At 51.6% G+C, this 21,260-nt stretch overlaps 1 protein-coding gene across 2 annotated transcripts in view; it reads right to left on the bottom strand.

Moving 5' to 3' along the window:
• EEFSEC (eukaryotic elongation factor, selenocysteine-tRNA specific) overlaps positions 1 to 21,260 on the bottom strand; it is a 258,706-nt gene that overhangs the window by 126,047 nt on the left and 111,399 nt on the right. For both annotated transcript variants that reach the window (XM_008531735.2, XM_070576451.1), the window contains exons 3-4: positions 19,999 to 20,095; positions 17,398 to 17,562 (exon numbers count right to left, since the gene is read on the bottom strand). In XM_008531735.2, coding sequence (XP_008529957.2) covers positions 17,398 to 17,562; positions 19,999 to 20,095 — 262 coding nt within the window. The remainder of the gene's footprint in view (positions 1 to 17,397; positions 17,563 to 19,998; positions 20,096 to 21,260) is intronic.

Below are 21,260 nucleotides of genomic sequence, written 5' to 3'. Positions count from 1 at the left end.
CACCACCCCAGGAGACATGCAGTTACTCCCCCATTTAACAGGTGAGGAGAAACCAGGCCCAGAGAAGTTAAGTCACTTGTCCAGGCTCACACATTTTAGATGGAGTTCTGGCTGCAAAACGTGTGCACTCTCCACCTGGCCTGGGGCCTCTCTTGTCAGCCTGTAAAGTACCTACTAAAGTGCAGGTGGCAACAGGACAGCAAGGAAAAAAGGATCACTAAACAACAAGGCCTTTGTGCATCTCTGAGAGAGAGTGTGGAGAGAGAAAGAGTGAGGAGGGAAAAGGGACCGCAGCCTGAGAAAGATGAGTGGAAACAGCTGGTGAAGGGATGAAAGGCAGGGAGCGCGCCACCTGCTGAGGGAGCCACGGGCACAGCAGGCCAGAGGGAAGGACGGGGGTGCCAGGAGCTGTGCTGAGGCCCCAGGAGGCCCGGCATGCATGCAGAGGGGCCAGGTGACTGCAGGCCACACCACCAGGCAAGGAACAGGAGCCTGCTCTGGCTTTCTGAGGAGGAGGTGGCCTTCCAGCACTGCAGTGCCAGGCCGGTCCCCAGGCCTCCCCACACAAAGGCCTCCCCAGCAGAGATGGCTTTCGGGTGCCCAAGAGAGCTGAAAGAGAAGCAGGGAAGGTAGAACAAAAGTTGCTCTTTCTCTGGCTCTTTGTATTGTTTCTTTCATAAAAGCCACACGAGAAACAGATGAATACAAGCTCATTGTAAAAGATTTAAACACCAATTACACAGACTGAAACATGAAAGCTCTCGTTTAGCCCCTAAATTCCACTTTCCCTCACTCCCCCAAGATGTAACCACTATTCACAGTTTGCTGTGTCTCCTTTCAGATGTTTTTTGACACATTTATATACAAACATATGTACATATGTACACAGTTTCCTATGTAAATGGGGCCAAATGATATTGTTCTGAGACTTGCTTTTGCACTTAACAATATATGTATCCTATTTATTCACAAAATATTTAAGGGCCTAGGAACAGACTGCCAAGAATCTCTGCCCTTGTGGATCTGACAATTCTGGTGGTAGTCTTTCCACCTACACTTATGTGATTCTTTTGAGCGGTCGTGTGGTGCTGCACGGTTTGTCCAACCAGTCCATCACTGCACATTGAGCTTGTCTCCATCTGCTCACAGCCTAAATAGCACTGGGGCAGACGCCCCGTGCAGGTCACCCTGAGCTGCTGCACTTGGCACAGGCAGCGAAAACAGACTCAGTATCTGGTCCTCCTAGGAAGCAAGGAAGGAGCAGGCTTCACAAACCCTAAAGGCCACCAGAGACACTGATGCAAGGAGAGGACACCTGTCCCCAGCTGACATAAGGAGCTCTGGACCTGAGGAAACGTAAGTTCATGTCCCAGCTCTGTATCCTGCTAGCCAGGCAAGCTTGGACAAGTCACGTCTTCCCTCTGACCCTTTGGCCACCTCCTCCCTGAGAAAACATCCCACACGTGCTTGTGCCCCTTTCAATGCCCCACAGAAGGAAGCGGTGTGTCCAGAGAGGGACCCCTGACGGCTGCAGGCCAGTGAGAGCCCAGGCAAGGGTCGGGCAGCTGAGTGGAGCTGCCTGGTTCTCAACAGGGGATGTTTAGAATGTCTGGAGACATTTTTGGTCATCACAACTGGGGAGGGTATACTGCTGTCATCCAGGGGGTAGAGGCCAGGGATGCTGTTAATCACCTTCCAATGCCCGGGACTGAGAGTCATCGGGCCAAACCTCAACGTGCTGAGGTCAGGAGTCCTGCCAGCGGCCCAGCACCCAAAGGGTTAAGGGGCCCACTGCCCAGGCCGCCTTCCTGCCCGCCCGCCCGCCGGCAAGGACTGCATTAAGCCTGGCCAGGAGATGGGCCGTGCCGTATGGTTCACATTAGCGGCGCTCTGCTTGGCAACATTCCCTCTGGCGGGCTGCCTTCCCTCCCTACCCCAACCACTCTCCGCCCCAACTCAAAAGAAAATACCAGGATCCACATATAAAACCCGCGCATTTCCCTCCTGTCTCTTACCCGCGTCTTGAATAAAACGAGCTTTTAAACTCCTGACCTTCCGCCCAGTCACCCCGTTTGTTTCGTGGTGGCGGCGGCGGCGGCGGCGGCGGCGGCGGCATCGTCATGGAGGCTGGGGGCACGGCACTGCCCCTGCTGCTGCCGGACGCTTTGCAGACTGGCAATGGCACCGGGCAGGCCAGGGCAGCTCCTCCCAAAACTGGACCAGGGTGTCTGTGATCTTAAAGAACGCCAACGTCCCCAGAAATACTTCCCTCTATCCTAAAATGCCAAGCCGGAGCCACCCAGACCCTCACCTTTCAGAACTGGGAAGCCTCCTCTTGTTCTTGGCTTGGGAGCTTTTAAGCATCAGAAATAAAACCTTAGAGGAAACAGCTGAAGCTTGCTTTTTAGCTTATCTTTCCTTGCCAGAGGCCCCAACTGCAAAGGTTGGATACACCGACAGCTCACGAACTCTTGTCTTCCTCCAAACTTCTTGGAGCTTTAGCCCCTTCATCGGCTTGCCTCCTAGACCTCCTCTCCATCTGGATGCCCCCAAACACCTCAAACTTATTGACACGCAACCCATGCTCCCCACTCGGCCTCTACCCTCACCCCAGACCCTTCCGGGCTCCCCCTCAGTAACAGCTCCACCACCCAGCCAGCTGCTCAAGCCAGAGACCTGGGAGTCATCTTGGACATGCCTCTCCTTCCACCTTCCCAAATTTACGCCATCGCCAGGCCTTGTTAATTCCACCTTCTAGGGATCCCCTAGTCCCACTGTGTTGCCACCTCAATCTGCCTGGACTACTCCAACAGCCTACTAACTGAGCCCCAGAAAGGTACTCTGGCCCCTGTTGAATCCATTCTCCACACTCTCTGTCTCTCCAACACACAAATAAATACATTTACACACACACAACACACACATCTCTCCGCTCTGCCCTTCAAGACTACCTGCATCATTAAAATAGACTAAAATCTTTAGCCCCTATGTGGTCTGCTCCCACACACCTTTACAGCACCTCTCACCCATCTCTGTTTTCTTTCCTTCAGGTCTTCAAATTCACCAAGCTGTCTCCCCCACAGGGCCTTCACACGCCCATTCCCTCTGCCTGGAGCACTTCCTACACCCACGCCTCAGCTCACCTTCTCCTAGGTAAGTCCTCCACCTCCTTCAGACCCCAGAAACCTGCTCTGACCCTCAGCCCGGGTCAGTTCCCTTGCCATCTGTTCTCCGAGAACTCTACTCATCTGGAATGCCTCGGGCTGTCATTATAGTATAGGCAAGAAGAATGGCAGACAGTGAGCCTGGCAGGCAGGCAGACGCAACTGTACAGATCAGGGACTCATCCTGATCTACACATCCCTGTTTCTGTCTTCACAAACACCGGTCACTAACAGCAAGCCAAGGAGGTGGCTGTGCGGCCTGGTGGGGGCAGGGGCTGCAGCTGTGTTACAGACAGCTCAGTCCTACAAAGATTGGCTCAGACACTCTGAATTACCCTTGCCCAGAATCATCTCATTTAAATACTTTTGAAAAGACAAAAAAAGAAAAACCTCTAAATGGCTGGAATTTATTTTTAAACAAGAACATGTTATAATAAGGCATTTTAGCAAAACTTCAAACAAAGGCAGGCAAGTGCCTTTATTTTAATAAGACATCTCACTTGCCCTTTCCCCGTGATTACTACAAGTTGAAGCCTGTGAACAATTAACGCAATGTTTATGGTATTTTTATTATTGTTTTATTTTGTAAAAGAAGGAATTATAAATATTCAGTTTAAGTGTTGCATTGGCTTTATGCACACTCAGGAAATGCTCAACTTTCCTTTAACAAGAAAAATAAAAACAAAAAGATCACAGCAGACACCCAGAGGATGCCAGGCATTTAGGGGACTCGCCACAGATGCTCCCCACAGGCTGCAGGTCAGCCTGCCTCTCCCTGAGGTGCCAAGTGAGAGGGGCTGGCAGGGGCTGGGAGGGACGCCCTGGCCAGCCTGGCACTGTTTCCTGCAGGCAAGGAGAAAGGAAGCTGACGCCGACTGAGCTCTAACTGGGTTCTGTCAAACCCAGGTCCTGGCCGTGGCCTCCAAGACCCTGGACAATCTGCTCCTGCCTGTCCCTTCACTACACACCCCTCCACATCCCTCACAGCGGGGCTGTGCGTGCCCAGCACCACCTCCTCAAAGAGAGCTTTCCCGACCTAAAGAAGCCCCTGACCCCTGTTATTCTCAGTCACTTCCCCATAAGGTAAGTCAGATCATTTATTTGCCGATAGCCCTACTGTTGGAAGAAAAATTCTGTGTAGAAATGTGACCTGCCTTGTTCACCCTCTACCCTATGACCTGGCCTAGCACCCGGACCAGAGCAGGTGCTCAGTGATTCGTGCTGAACGAATATGCTGGCCATGTTATGGGAAATTCTTATCGCCTCCTCCTTCCCCCAGTGACCCTGCAAAGCAGGCACTGTAATTCACACTTCCTCACTGTGCAGGTGTGGAAGCTGAGGCTCAGGGAGGTGACACCAGGGCCACACAGCACACAGCAAATCAGGACATGAACCAGGTCTGTCCAACTGCAAAGCTCAAACGCGGCTTTCCCGAACTGCCTCAGAATAAGAATATCTCAGATAACTTACAAACATTAATCCCCTGGATCCTGCCAACAGGATTCTGGGATTCAGGGACCTGCAGTGGGACCATGAATTTTTAATGAGCATCCTGGGTGATTCTGAATGGCCCACCCTCACGCCCCACTGAGTGTAAGAAAAAATGGGTTAGACTCTGGTAGGCCCTGCATTCCACTGTCAAGGGGAGAAGGGGCAGGAGCAGAGGCTGCATGAGGGATCGATCCCAAACACTGGGCAAGGAGCAGGGACAGAGCCCAGAAGGGTGTTCAGGGCAAGAAGGGACCTCGGACAAGCCAGAGCCCAGGACGAGTAGAGGAGACGGGCACCAGTACCCACAGCTGGCCAGGCAGGAGGGAGCGAAGGAGGGGACAGTGGTGACCCATTAGGACCCCTGGAAGAGCTCTCCCGAGGCTAATTTCTGGGTGCAAAAGTGCCTCCCCAACAGGACAAGGACTGCTCTCAAGCCACACGGGATGTGACCATGGGATGTGACTCTAGCTGGAGCCTCCTCTTCTAGACTCAGCCTTCAGAACACCCCCCCCCCCCAACCCCTGCCACGACTGCCCAAAGCCCAGCCCCGTGATCTTCCGGAGATCAGAACAGCACCTGTTGACCATTCCTCTTCCCAGACTCAAGCTCAATGAGCATCATGTTTCCCTCAGACGTACGAGGCATTCTCTCACCTCTGGGCTTCACCACATGCTATTCCTCCTGCTTGGAATGCCCTGGCAAAGCCCGCTGCCATCCTTCGAGACTGAGCTTCAATGTCCCGTCTGTGGAGCAGAGTTGGAAGCTCTCATGGGTATGCCCTTCACTCTGGAAGCCAATCTCACTCAGTAGCTTCCCCACACGGAGGGATGGCTGCCTGCTGCCCACCACCCCATGCCACCCACCCCCACTGCAGGCTTCCCTAGGGCCAGCTGGGTTCTGACCCCTTCCAGTGCCTGCCCAACAGGAGACACACCAGCCGCACTCTGAGGAGGCTGCAGGCAGAGCTTGATGGCTGTGCAGCCTGCCTGGTCAGACGGGACCTGCATGGCCACACTTTCTGTTGGAACCAGAACTTGCTTCCATGCCGAAGGAAGGCCACAGACCTCAGACAGGCCAAAGACCAAATGCTCCTCTGTGGGCAGAGCGGCACCCGTGCTGGCACCAGGCACAGCCTAGCACCAGCCAATTGCCTGCTGACAGAGCATTTTCTGCTGCAAGTCTGCTTCCAGCTGGTGCTCTGACCCTGGCTGTGCTCCCACTTCCTGACAGAGGAACCCCCTCAGGCCCCCAGTGTTCTAGGTCCAGCCAGTTCTTGGCCTCACTGCCAGCTCACATTTTCCACTCCCCATCATGACATGCATGCACGTCATACCGGCTGTAGCCCACAGCCAAGGAGGAAACTACAGCATCCTAGAAGTCTTGGTAAGCTCGCATTCATCTCCACTCTACTGCTCCAGAATCCGTGCCAGTTCCCCCAGGGCTGAATGGGAGCTGCCCTGTGAGGCCCGCCTGGCCGCTGCCAGGTACACACACTGTGCAAGCAGCTGCCAAAGGCCCTCAGGGGAGCCACTGCCATGTGAGGACTATGCTTACTTCCCTCTGAAGGTGGCCTGGAGCACAGAGGAGAGGGACCTGCCCATGGTCACATGGCTGGGCATTCATACCGAGGACCCCAATCCCTGGGCTCCTGCATGGCACGTAGACAGGGAGCGCCTTGGCACAGGGCCTAGGCCATGCCAGAGCACTCATAGGTGCTCTTTTTAATCAAATCACTCTCTCTTCCTTGGAACAACTAACTGACTTAATTTCACTCAGAAGCTTTTATATGTTAGAGGGGTTTTCACATGACGACTTGCAGGGTGACTGCTATTCTGTGGGTCCATGAGGCCACCACGGGCCAGCCAGGGCCTACACTTTCCTCAGGTGATGTCCGGAGGCTGGCCACACTCCCCTCCTACCCCACGCTGGCCACTGCTGTGTCTGCTCCCCACCCGGCCAGGGGGTTGCTGGCCAGGACATCAGGGGCACTGGGCTTCCTACGGAGGAAGGGACAGCCGAGGACCCCTGAGCACTCACCCTGACCTGGGCACTAAGTAAGACGCTTTACCCAATGAATCCTCACGCTAACTCCATGACGAAGGTCTGTTACTATCCCCACTTTACACAAGAGGAAGCTGAAGCACAGATAAATCAGGTAACTTGCTTGTGGTCACAGAGCGGGCATGTGGGGCGCCACCCCAGGCAGAGCAGCTCTCAAAGCCCTGCTCTCACTCCCCTGCTATCAGCTCTAAGGGGTGGGCACGTCCAGGCAGCAGGGGGCGGTGCTCAGGCTCTGAGGGGCAGAGGAGAGGCCGAATCCTAAGATGGCCATCTAGCCACAGTCAGCAGGTAGGTGCAAAGGGGCAGTGCCTAGTCTTGCTCAGGGGAAGCACCTGGTCAGGCTGGGAACGGGTTCTATTTGTGGCCTCAGGCACTCAGAGTCCCATAAAAGGTCTCGGAGGGCTGCAGGTCAATCTAGGCCCAAGTGGGACTCTACCTGCCCACCTGGTCCTGGGCTAAAGGCTGAAAACACACAGTGAGCACGACCGGATGAGTCGGCAGCTTCTAAAAGGGGCCTGCCTCAGCAGTGGGGTGTGGAACCACATAGTCGCCCCTCGCTGTCCCCTTTGTTCAGAAGACACTACTTGGGTTGTAGCAGCCATCTCTCCCCCACTCCGACCATGGCCTGGGAGGAACAGGATCGTCTGTGCAGAGGACTGTGTGAAATTCTGAAACCTCTCAGGATTGGAAACAGACCCTCTGTCATGGGCCCAGGCCCCTCTCAGCATGAGAAGCTGGCTGTGACCTCTGCTTGGACAGCTGCTCTCAAGACAGCCCCAGAACTTCTAGCTCCTTGAGGGAGGGTCCTGTGAACCCATGAAGAAAGATGAAGCAGAAACAAGCAGCATCTCTAAAGTCAGCTCTAGGGACTTCTCATCTGAGGGTCCCTGGATCACCTCCACAATGATTTCATTTGATGTGAGGTGGACACGGTCAGAGGGGCTCAGCGGCCTCCTCACGCCCACCCAGGGAGGTTGGGGAGGGGTCAAGAGCACACACCCTAGACTCTGGCTGCCAGAGTTTGAATCCAGAATCTTCCACTGATTAGCTTGGAGAAGATTTTTAACATCCTGGTGTCTCTGTTCCACGCCCTATAAAATCAGGGACAACACCACCCCCCACAGAGTTGTGGGAAGCAAACAATGAATACATGGAAAGGTCTGAGACCAGAGTCTGGTCCACAGTACCACTCAGAAGATGTCCAACCATCAATCCTACAGCTGCTGCCCACTCGAGGGCTCCTTCCCCATGCCATGCCAACACCTTGCTACATTTCAGAACTCACACTTCTAAAAGCCATCTGAGGTTAAGCTAAGAGAATGCTGGACCCCAATTAGGCCAGACATGGCAGCCCTCTTCACCTAGCCATTAGCACCTGAGCAATAAGGGCCTGACGTGAGTGGTAGGCATCAGCACCATCTCTGTGGATGGGCACGTCAGCATGAAAAACTGTTCTCAGAAATAATGGGAAACACATACACAAAAGAACAGAAGGGAAATGGGTCTTTCGGAAGTGGAAGGTGCAGCAGATTCTCAAGGACTGATGTAAAAGGGTATACTATCCATTTGGGATTGTGGGGTGAGGACAAGTTGGAGGAATTCTACAGGAAAAAGACCTGAGGAGAGGCTGCCTCCTAATCTTTAGGATGCCGAACACATATCTCTCACAACAGCACCTACACAGAGAGACCTTCCTGAGTTCCCAGCCTGCTTTGAGATCAACCTCCACCCTTGCCTGTCACCTGTCCTTCCTTCGCTGGCCCTGTTAGGGAGACAACAGGATATTACAAGTTGGCTACAGATGTGACTCACACCCCCAGGCCAGAAGAACGATGAGGCAGAGGCAAAGGTCTCACAGAGCCATGGTGCTCAGAGGGGTACAGGCATGCAGAGCTCAGGCCACCCCAACCCTGAGTCACTGCACTCTGTGGGCCAAGTGAAAAGGCACAGTAAAGGGGAAAAGACAAGACTCACAGTGCCCTGTGATGACACTGATAAAGACAGGGATGCCCAGGTGCAGGCTCTGCAGCAAGCACATTATGTAACGGCCTTGAATCTTCACGAGTAGCTCATGAAGGAACAGGCTCTGGGAGGTGAAGCAACTGTCCCAGGAAGAAAGTGATGGGGAGGGACTCAAGCTCAACCCCTCTGTGTGCAGAGCCCGGACTGTCAAGGCCTGGACACGCAGAGCACCGTGTGTGTGGACGCCTCTCAGTTTTGCCTGCCCAACATCTATCTTCTAGTGAGAGGACCCCCAACTTCCTTAGGGAACCATTCCTCCCAGCTTGCCCCAGCTCCGGGGTAGGACGTGTAATGGAGCCTGCCCAATCAGAGCGTTGCATTTGTCCTGGCCATGGAGATGAACGCCTCATCCAGCCAGGCCAAGGAGATCCCATTCCATAACTGTGTTCACAACTCCTGGGAAAAGAAGCCTTTTTCCTTCTATCCCAAGGAGCAGACCACCCTGATTGCAATATGGAAACGTAGTTTCTCTCCCAACACCAAGTCCTAAGGTAGGGTAGACCCAGGCGCCGGTCAGCGGGGCTCAGGCTCTGCTTCCAAGTCGTTTTCCTCTGTTCTCTGGCCTCTTTCTGCTCACCTCCTCCTCAGGCTGGTAACAAGAGGGCTGCTTACCCTGTCAAGTCCGAGCAACATGCCCCTCCCCACTTCAATTTCCAGTAGCGGGAGAAAGGTTGTCTTTTCTTGCGTTACTTTCCTAGAAGCAAGGACACCTTTCCCCAGCCCCCCAGGAGACACCCCCTCACATCTCATTGGCCCATCACTGGCAGGGGAGGGGTATCCCCACTGATTGGTTCCAACCTCTGGGTAGAATGGACTTGGGGAGCTAACCACAAAGATACAGTCCACATCCTGGACTCGAAGGAGAAGAAATGGAAAGCCAGGGCTGCAGGGCCTGGGCCACAGAGACTGGCCCTCACAGAACAGGTCTAGATGGAGGCACCAGCCCCGCACCCAACGCCGCCTTCTCAGTAACTGAGCCAATACATCCCCTATCATGTTAAGCCAGTCTGAGTTGGGTTTCTGTCACCTGCAACCAGAATCCTGCCTAATACACTGAGAGCAGGAGTGATCTCGTGTGGCTCTGGGATAAGAAAGACTAGAGAGGTGACAAAGGCAAGACCATGATCTGCCTTCTGTGCCATGCAAGCACTTTAGATTTTATCCTGGAGCTGAAGAGGACCCACCAGCAGACAAGCAGGGCACAACCCGTCTCTACAAAGACCTGCCATCAGTGGGAGGGGGCTGGGTTAGGGAGGCTGGCAGGGAAGGCAGTAGGGTCTGGCAGCCATCTCCATGGGAGTCAAGGGAGGCTGAACCCAAGCAGTGCTCGGGGCTGGAAGGTGAGGGCCTGATGGCAGAGGCCCTCCTGAAGCAGGACACTGAGGCTGATCTGCCCAAAGGCACACAATGCCTCCCTCCAGCTTTTCCAAACTCTTCCTGATTTCCTTCACTCCCTTCTCTCCTTCCCTATCACCCTCGGTGCTGTCAGCTCCACTAGGGCCGAGGAGGAGCCCCAGCTCAATGCCCCTGGCACACAGGACACGCAGGTACAGAGAGCAGACTCCCAGGAGTTTGCACCAGCAAAGCCAACAAACACGAAAACACTGAATTCACAAAAACTTTCCTTTCTTACATATCTGCTGAAACAAGAAATGGTTAAGGACGAAGATCACACTTTACATTTTCTAGGTAAAAGGCTTAGAAGCAGAGGGAGCTCAGTCTTGAGAGCTGATTTCCAGAGGTGGCTTCCACGGGAAGTCAGCTCAGCAGCCCGGGCACCTGATTTACAATCACCGCCCGAAATGGAGGCAGCACTGGGACACAGGATCATCTCCAGCGCTACTCAGGGGTGAAGCATCAAGATGCAGGCCTCAAAGAGGAGATAGCCAGAACATGAAGCGGCCAGCTACCTGGCCCCAGGTTTCTGCATTTGGGCCCTTGGAGGTCCGGGGGAGCAGCTACTCCAAACACAGCCCTCTAAGGTCATAATTACATACTTTGAATCAAAATCCTACTAAAAAAAAGTGTTTATTTGCTTTACTGGCTCTTTCCTATTGTTTTGTTAATCAAATAGTTTGTGGGACAAGCCCTAGGATGTGTGCTGAGAGTGGAGTCAGACACAGGCATAGAGACAAACACAGCACCAGACAGCGCACGAGTGCCCACTGAGAGCACGCACAGAGGGAGCGGCTGGCCAGGCAAAGGTGAGTGAAGCCTGAGCTACGCCCGGGAAGGCACAAAGGGATTCTCAAGGAAAGAGATCAGGTACCAAGCAGAAAAGACAGCCCTGCAAAGGCTTGCAGGTGAGAAACCAAGGAGCAGAGGCAGAGGGCTGCTGCAGGGGAGGCAGGGCAGAACAGGAAGAGTTTGCTGCAGCTTGTTGGGGTAAGAAAATAGATTCTTTCAGACATCTAGTCTCATCTCATCCTTGTGATGAGCTTCCAAGAGCAGAGGCAAAGGGGAATGTAACAACGCCTAGGAGAACGGACGATTTTCTTTTTCCTTCTGGGGATTTTTTAATAAAAAGGAAAATAAATCTGAATATGCACTCGATTTGGAGGAATATGCTATCAAATTCTAAACTTTTCTCTAAAAGTTTTATCAACTAAATGGTTATCCACATATATCTAATAATGTTTATCATCATTATCAGAACATTGACTTGGATTCACAGTACACCATCAGGGGCTGTGAAGCATATTTCCATTTCAATAATTCACTTAGTAGCCCTGAAAAGAACTGTGTCTTCCAACCAGGAAAGTATCCTGCCATTTACTACTTCTGGAACCACCACAGAAATTCCACAGGAGAGGAATATTGGATGGGAACAATGAAGGGATGAGAGTAGCAGCTAGCACTGCGTGCCTCCCAGGTGCTGGGACTTTGACGTCCATCCTCCTAGTCGGTGCCACACCACTGTGCTCCCTTCCAGAGCCCTGGACAGAGGCGAGCACACAGGGCTCATCTACGTTTGGGGTGAATTAGCGAAACACAGAGATGCAGAGTAACCTGCCTGTGGCCACAGTCTTTTGTCCCTCTGAACTCCCAGGCTTCTCTCTTTTCTCCACGGTCTGTGGCTCGGAGAGATTTTGGCATTACAACTCGGATAGCCAATCACCACTGCAAACATCACTAGCCTAAAGTCCCAAGATCAAATCTCACCAGAGGGATTTCCCAGGCTGAGGATCGAGAGCCAAAAGGCCTGAGGAGAAGGCTGGCGAATCTCAGGATGTCTGGCGTTTAAGCCACTCTGGGGTCTAAATGGGATTTGGATTTTCTCCTTCACTCCCTGTTCCCCAACATTTCCTTGATCAGCTAATGGGCCCCAGCTGGGAAGGGACGTTCCAGCAGAAATCAGGGCCGGGGTCTGCCAGGCTCCAGCAGGCCGGCCCTGGCCAGGAGCGGAATGCGACTGTTTATTTGGAATGGCTGTGCCCGCCTCGGAGGGAGGTCAAGTGGTCAGATGTGTCCAAGTCGATTAGTGAAATCTGACAGGGATATCACTGGGTTTGGGAAAAGGGCCACCTAGTTTAAAGCTCCTGCCCAGCAATGTCCCCAGTGCCCAATAGGCACCAGCCACCAATTACAGTTAGCAGAGGGCAGGAGTGAGAGAAGGCGTGGAAGGAGAGGAAATGCCACCGGCCCTAGGATCTCCTTGGGGTCTCCAGAAACAACAGGGAGGGTGGCCAGAGCCTGATCTTTGGTGCTGGACAAATGACTTCAAAGGCTGTCTCTGCTGTCTCATGGCTTAACTCCCCTGAGCATAGGTTTCTCATCCGTCAGATGGGAATTACAGGAAGGACGGGAATGAGCAGAGCTGGCCATCAGTATGCCAACAGTTCTGATTCTACTGCTAACCTAAAGCCTCTCAGCGCTGACAGGCACTCAGCTCCATCACCATGCAGCCCCTCAGCTCACTCAGCTCCATCCATCACTGTGAAGCCCCTCAGCTCACTCAGCTCCATCACCGTGAAGCCAATTCAGTGCTGACGCACACTCAGCTCCATCACCATGAAGCCCCTCAGCTCACTCAGCTCCATCACCGCGCAGCCTCTCAGCTCATTCAGCTCCATCACCGTGAAGCCCCTCAGGGCTGACAGGCACTCAGCTCCATCACCGTGCAGCCCCTCAGCTCACTCAGCTCCATCACCGTGAAGACCCTCAGCACTGAGATGTACTCAGCTCCATCACTGTGAAGCCCCTGAGCGCACTCAGCTCCATCACCGTGAAGCCCCTCAGCACTGACGTGCACTCAGCTCCATCACCATGAAGCCCCTCAGCTCACTCAGCTCCATCACTGCGCAGCCCCTCAGCTCACTCAGCTCCATCACCGTGAGGACCCTCAGCTCACTCAGCTCCATCACCGTGAAGACCCTCAGCTCACTCAGCTCCATCACCGTGCAGCCCCTCAGCTCACTCAGCTCCATCACCGTGCAGCCCCTCAGCTCACTCAGCTCCATCACCGGGAAGCCCCTCAGCTCACTCAGCTCCATCACCGTGAAGACCCTCAGCTCACTGAGCTCCATCACCGTGCAGCCCCTCAGCTCACTTACCTCCATCACCGTGAAGACCCTCAGCACTGACATGCACTCAGCTCCATCACCGTGAAGCCCCTCAGTGCACTCAGCTCCATTCACTGTGAAGCCCCTCAGCGCTGACATGCACTCAGCTCCATCACTGTGAAGCCCCTTCAGTGCTGATGTGCACTCAGCCCCCATCCCTCTCACAGCAACCCTAGAGGGCTAGCTGGGGTTGCAACTCCTCATGAGAAACTCAAAGCTCAGAGGAGTTAAGGAATGTGCCCAAGTTGATAAAAAACTTAAGGCTTTTTCTGACATCAGTCCTTTCCATCCAAAATCTGTATTAGTTTCCTAGGGCTGCCATAACAAATAACCACAAACTTGGTGTGTTTTTTTTTGAGGAACATTAGGCCTGAGCTGACATCTGCTGCCAATCCTCCTCTTTTTGCTGAGGAAGACTGGCCTTGAGCTAACATCTGTACCCATCTTCCTCCACTTTATATGCGGGACGCCTACCACAGCATGGCTTGCCAAGTGGTGCCATGTCTGCACCTGGGATCCAAACCGGCAAACCCCGGGCCACCAAAGCAGAAGGTGTGCACTTAACCGCTGAGCCACCGGGCTGGCCCCATGGTGTCTTAAAACAATAGAAACTTATTCTCTTGCAGCTCTGGTGGCTAAAAGTCCCAAATCAGTGTGTCAGTAGAGTTGGTCCCCTCTGGAGTCTCTGAGAAAGAATCCTTTCCATACCTCTCTCCTAGCTTTTGGTGGCTGCACGCAACCATTGGTATTCCTTGGCTTGTGGACGCATAACTCCAGCCACCAGTTTCATATGCCCTTCTCTCTGTGAACTCTGTGCCACTGGATGATCGTCATTAGATAAAGAGCCCACCCTCATCAGGATGATCTCACCTTGAGATCCTTACTTTAATTACATCTGCAAAGACCCTTATTCTAAATAAGGTCATTTCTGAGGTTCTGGATGGACACACATTTTGTGGGCCACAAGTCAGCCCACTACAGTTGACCCTCTGGTCCCCAAAACTTCACATCTATCCCATGTGCAAAATACTTTTGCAATATCCCCAAATTCTCACCCCATTACAGTATCAACTTTCAGTACAAAATCTCTTCTAAATATTATCAGCTCAAACATCTCATCATCCAAGTCTCCTAATTCAGTATGGGTAATACTGGTATGATCCATCCTGAGGCAGAATGTCTCTCATCTGTTGACCTGTGAAACTAGAAAACCAGGAAAAGTTACCTGCTTTCAAAATACAGGCATAAGGAGAAAATGGAAAAAACACAGAGGTCATTGGTCCCAAGCAAGTTTGAAACCCAGTAGAACAAATTCCATTAGGTTTCCAGGCCTGAGAATGACCCTCTGTGGCTTGATCCTCTACCCCCTGGGCCCAGGGAGGCTCCACCGGCCCTGCCTCTGAGCTCGCCTCTCGGGCCTCTACATTTGAGTCCACAGCTCTGCCCCTGGAGCCACTCAATCTTCCTTTTTCTTGAAGGATAAAGCGTGTCTGTAGCTGAGTAGTTCTATCAGACTATTTCCTACCTGTAGAATCCCAGAAGTCCAAGTGCTTTCTTTCCTTTTTCATTTCATCAGGCATCTCTACTCCTGGCTTCTGCTGAGATGTTTGATTGGATCCATGAGTCACACACCTAATCTCTTCAGCAAAGGCTGTCCAGCCTCACCCCTGGCCTTTCTCCAGAGCATACTTTCTCAAAGTGAATTTCCTCCCTTTAGCGTCCTTTGGAATCTGGATAGGCAGAGAATCTCAAGCGCTGGCTCCCTTTTGCTAACAGTTCCTTCCTCAATTCATTCCTTTCCTCTTAGATTTTACTATAAGTAGCACAGGAGAAACCAGGCTGCACCTTCCACACTTTGCTTGGAAAACTCCTCAACCAAATATCCAAATTCACTGCTTACAAGTTCTCTGACTTTCTCTGACTAGTAAATTAGAGAATTATACAGCAATAGATACCAAGAGGGATGAAGTAGGCTGGGGGGAAACAGGTGCACAAAAGCAAGAGGAGAATTAAACTGCTATTTGCCAAGCACCTCCCATGTGCCCAAGTCCTGTAGATCAGTAACTGGAATCCTGATAGGAGGAATTCCACCTTCATAAGGAGGAAGAGTACCCAACGATCTCAGAACATGCCCCCAACGCAATATCCCCATCTGCTTAACGTGATTCTCTCTGCCTCAGCCCTCCCCCACATCCTTGGGCCTAACATTGCAGCCACAGCCACTGATCCTGTCATCAAACACCACCTCTTCCCTCTAGAGCCTCAAGTACCCACAATTCAAAGTTTATCTCCCACAGAGCCCTCTTCTGATACCACCTTTCTACTCCCAGCTCCTCTCCCCGGCCGCGAACAAGTCTTCTCCCAGAGGAGAAGGGATACAGGTCAGGATGGCCCCTAGGGGTCTGCCTAAGGGAGCACAGGGAATGGAAAAAAAATTAGCATTTGATTCATTCTCTGTTCCAGCTAAGAATTAACACACAGTCACTTATAATCTTAATTTTGTTAAATGTTAAGTTTAGTTTATTTTCATAATTTTGTGCTTTACTTTTTAAGATTTGCACTTTTAGTCCCTGGCACAACATGGACTTGATGCTCACCCCTGAAATGCCCCTATCCTATATCCTCCCAGGTTGCCCCAGACTAAGAAGGGGCAACACAAGGCACAGGTGCTCCCCTTCCCTCCACTTGCTCAGGGCAGACACTGCTATCATGGCCGTCCCCAACCCCCATGTGATGGTGAATTTTATGTGTCAACGTGGCTGGGCCACTGTACCCAGATATTGGTCCAGCACTATTCTGGATTTTTCTGTGAAGGTGTTTTTTGGATGAGAATAACATTTAAATAGGCAGACTTTGGGTAAAGCAGATTATCCTCCATAATGTGGGTGGACTCCATCCAATCAGTTAAAGCCCTAAGTAGAAAAAGACTGACCTCCCTGGAAAAAGAGGAAGTTCTGCCAGCCAACAGCCTCTGTACTCGAATCACACCTCCTCCCTGGGTCTCCATCGTGCTGGCCTAACCTCCAGATTTTGGACTTGCCAGGCCGCACAATGATGTGAGCCAATTCCTTAAAGCACATCTCTCTCTGCACACACATGCACATACGTCCTTTTGGTACTGTTTCTCTGGAGGACCCTGACTAACATACCTAGTGAGGCAGACAACCTCAGAATCGGTCTCCACGCAGCCCTCCAGGGAGAACTCTCAGTTAGCACGCACACAGAATTCACTCACCCACGGCTGTGACTATATCCTAAGGAGCAGCTGGCATTGTCCCTGGCTTAGCACACAGGGCCAAGTGCCTCTGCTTCCCTGCCTCTAGGTTCCTGAGAACTAGAGAACCGCCCTGGACCCCAGAATTCCTGGTGAGGTCTCCCTAGTTATAACTAGCTCTTGTTCTCTATCCTTTATTCCCCTTCAAGGGGAAGGGTTGTCCAGGAGGCTATAAGTTTTTCTTCTCCAGTAAACCAAAACTGTAAGAAAAGCCCACTGGAGAAGGGGAATAGCAAGGCCACTGGACACCTTTCAAATCAGAGCCACGCCAGAAGTTACTAAAAGATGGGGAGAGAGCTAGCTGTCTGCTCTTCTCAGAGGCCTTCTGAGGGATGAAACAGCATCTGCCAGTGGTCATTAGGAGTGTGAAACTCATCTGGATGTCTTCCAGATGGTATGACTGAGCGATACAAGATTCTAATTGTGTTTAATTTGAAATTCTTGTGATTAAGTAAAAGGTACCCAGAAATAAGTCTGCAGGTACTTGTAGAAAGGGAGGGTTTACCCACGGCACCCTCACTTGTTGACCATGTGATCCTGAGCCCCCCACACCTTCTGGAGCCTCAGTTTCTTTATCTATAAAGAATACCTACTTGGGAGGCTCATCATGGCACATCATAAGCCTCCAATAAATGAGCATTATTATGAGACTTAGGGAAAGTGGTAGTTTTCGAATCCAGGCAGGGCAGGGGAAAAGATGGAACAGGCAGGGACAGCTGGCCAGCCTCAGGGAGCAGGCTCAGCAAGTAGAGAGACAAAGGGACCGTCCCCACCCCTTGCTGCTTGACAGAGAGATCAAAAGAAAGGACAAGGTAAGACTGACCTTGAGGGCAGGAATCTCCACACTGTCGCCGAGGCTGATGGAGCCTGAGAGGATGGTCCCTGTCATCACTGTGCCTTGGCCTTTGATGGAGAAACAGTGGTCCACAGACATGAGGAACGGTCCTGAGGGGTCTCTCGTTGGGATGGAAATCTGGGACGTCAGGAGCTAGAAAAGAAATGCTGGTGCCACACCCTGTTGGGGAGAGGAGCTTGATGCGGCAGGGCAGAGGAAGGCAGAGGGTGTAACCAGGGCCCGGGCAAGCTGGCCCAGGAGATCAGAAACGGACAACTCCCTGAATGCACTGCAAACTTCTGCCGCGCTCTCAGCTCCTGCTCAGCACAAGGGAGAAGACTCCTCCATCCCCTCCCATTAGGTATACTGAAACAGTTTCCTAACAAGCCAAGCTCTGGTCCCAAGCTCACTGCAGCAGAGGCAGCCTGCTCCAGGACACCCTTGGTCACCTCGCTCCCTGGCCTCACGTGCTTTCCCAGCCTCCTGATGCCTGCAAGATGAAAGATTTGTCATCACCTAGCCCCTAGCTACCACTCAGGCCTCAGCACCAGCCACTTCCCCTCTCATGCCAGGCACCAGCTGCTGGCAAGCCCTGGAAGCCCATCGGCTAGTCAGCCTCACCCTTCTCCTGGGTGATACCACCTTTTCATATGGCTGCATTCCCTGCCCCCTATCGCCACAGATAACACACTCTTGTGATCCTGTTTATCTGTCTCCCCTCCTAGGGCTGTGAGTACTTCCAGTATCTCCAGCAGCTGGTATCCTGCCTAAGAAAAGGACAGTGACTGAAGGAAAAACGAACGATGTGGGGAGAGAAGGGCTGACCCCAGGGCAGCTGCCTCTGTTTGGTAGGACGGGGGCAAGGCCACTTCTCCAAGCCCTCAGCAGAGACAGAGGGACAATCTAACATCTGCCAAAGGGCCAGTGCCGCCCCCGCAATTTGGTTCTGCTCTTCCTTCTTTGCTGACTCTTTCCATATGCCTCTACATCAACCACTCCACTTTCCTCATGCCATTTATGTGCTCAGAGATGTTGTCAGAGCTAATTACCAACAAACAAATGAAAATAAATACTGCCTTACTCCTTTTATTTTGTTATTTTCTGATTTTGTTAGGGAATGGGCTGTCAAAAAAGTATTTGGTAGTGAATGTTCCAAACTCTTAGTCTTGTGATAACAATTCTTTTGTAAAAAGACTAGAGACTCAAAACAGGCTTGGTCTGAGATTTATGCAGAGGTTTCTGAGAGGAATCTTTCACAGCAGCATTTTTTGGGATTCTGCTCTAATAAAAATAACTGTCCCAGGCTCCCAGACCAGCGCTCTCTGGAGTAATGAAAAAGTAACAAATGCCTCACCCAGAAAATATTTGTTTTGCTAAGTTAGCAAGATGAGCATCATGTAATCATAGAAACAGGGGCAGTGCACATGGTCACACCTGATCTTGGCTTTGTGGATCCAGGTACAGGTGGACAAGGCCAACCCCAACAACCGACCTGCGTCTGAATCCTGGTGCCACCATGTACTTACTGTGAGATCTTACACAAGTTACTTAACCTCTCTGAATCTCAGACTCTTCCTTGGTAAAATGGGGATAAATAAACCTCCCAAGGTCACTATGAATGTTAATGATCATGTAGGAAAAGAACTTAATACAGTGTCTGGAACGTGATAATCAACCTCACCATCACAGTAAACTCTGATGTGGGAATGTTCTGAACACGTTATACACATTAACCATTAAGCCTTTACACCAGCTCCACGAGGTAAGTAATGCTCTTATTTTCCCTACAAGTGAGGGAACTGAGGCTAGGGAGAGCAGGTCAAGTGCCTAAGGTCACAGAGAGAGTAGGTAGTGGGGCCATCGCTGGAACCCACCATCCAGCCCCAGAGTCAATACACCTTGCCATCCACCCCTTGGAACTGCCCCAAGTGCTCAGCAGAGGGACACTGCAGACCCCATTCTCACTGCTATCTTCATAGCAGCATCACCCCCACCACCCCCACCACCCCCACCCCGCCTGCTGCTGCCCTGGCACCCTGTGAGTGTCTGGGCTCCCTCCCTCTGTCCACTACCACCAAGCCTGGAGGAATGGCCTGGGCCTTGGGCCCACGGCTTTAGAAGATGAAGCCTCCACTCCTTTGGTGGAGACCACAAGGATGTAAACTGTACTGCCCCTGCTGCTGGGCCCATCTCCTTCACCCTGCCTCGCTGGTCCCAGCTCAGGTAGGACACACAGGAGAGGCTGGTACCATCTGAAGTACTGGAATGAATGACATGGCCCCAGAGTTCCAGACTGGAGGGGCTGCTTTGTGGAGTTGTTTGACAAGAGAAAGAAAAAAGGAGGACTGACAGGGTGTGAACAGCTCTGCAGAGCCATGGGCTACAGGGTGGAAACCATTGGTTCTGTTTTGGTTTAACTTTTTGAGGGAGGTTGCACTAAGGCAGAGCAGGGAGAGGGTTAAAGGAGCCAGGTCGGAGTCCTCTGGCTGGGGCTGCCTTTCTTTCTCTCTCTGAGCTGAGCAAGACACAAAGGACCCTGCTTGAGCAGGGCTGGAGCCAGAGGCCAACCCAGACTCAAGCTGACAGTACCTCAATGAGCTCTGAGATGCCCTGTGGAGCTTCTGTTTCAGGGGCCTCCGGTCCCCCAGGCTTGGCCGCCACAGGTATAATCGGTGCACCTCGGAACCTGGAATGGAAAACAAGTCCCATCACAGTTACCGAGATCGTCATCATGGACAGAGAGCATGTCTATGGAGCGCCTGGCAGAGGACCAAGCATGACGGAGTTCTCGCCTTTCTTCCTTTCAAAAGCACCTAGGAAGAGAGTGTCGTCATATTCCAAAAGAAGTCCCACAGGGAAATGCCTCGTATTGAACAACAGAATTTAAAAGACTGCCCCTGGGTTTTAAACTCCACTTTCAGAACCCTCCCTGAGGAGGCAGCAGTGAACCCTAGCCCCCAGGCCTCTGAATAAAAAACTCCCTTGAAAAAGACCAATAAATACACACCACCCTCCTAAAGAGACTCAGGAAATACCAGTGACCAAAGTCCCTGAAGACGTACCTGGAAGCAGACCTCCACCATCCCAGTGTCTCATGGAGGGCACTCCTCCCTGGACCCTCCCAGACAGCGCCTGCCTCTTTAACAAGAGATTCTTACTATGAGTACACATTTATCTTTTCCATTGAAAAAAAAATTGGAAAAGAGAAAATAAACAACCCACAATTCCATCACTGTGGTGTGCTTTGTTCCACATTGGATTTTCCATGCATTGCCAAGGGATTATTTTTTCCATATTTTAGTTACAGTATATATCCAATCTCATATCCTTCTAGTTTATTTACCACTATATCATAAAGAATTTTCTGTTGAATGCTAGCAAGAATAACAATGATTATAAATCACTTGGCTGAGCCAAGCATATAACCTGGATGCTTTCACTTAAACCCCACACCACCATTATGGAGTTGTCACCATTTTACTGATGAAAGATGGAAGCTTAGAGAGGCTAACTAATTTGCTCTAAGTCATTGGCTATAAATCTCAAAGCCAAACTCAAACCCAGCCCATCTGACTCTAGAATCAAGGCTCACACCTCTATGTTAGACTTCCACCTCTTCAGGCCTCCTCTTTCCTTTTTAACAGCTGCATAATAGTGCAACCCAGAATTTACATGCTTTCCCCCCAGTGTTACTCATTTAGAATGTTTCAAACGTTTCACTATTATAAATAACACTGTGATAAACACGTTGATACATATGACAGATCTTTTCTTTCCTTCTTTTTTTGTGCCTTAGCTTTGGGATAAATTCATGGGGAATACATTTAAGACTCAAAATACATGGAAAAATC

The sequence above is a fragment of the Equus przewalskii genome, chromosome 15 (assembly GCF_037783145.1).
Source record: "Equus przewalskii isolate Varuska chromosome 15, EquPr2, whole genome shotgun sequence".
Classification (NCBI taxonomy): Eukaryota; Metazoa; Chordata; class Mammalia; order Perissodactyla; family Equidae; genus Equus; species Equus przewalskii.
Note: the sequence above shows the minus strand (reverse complement) of the source record. Positions and strands in the feature narration are given on the sequence as shown.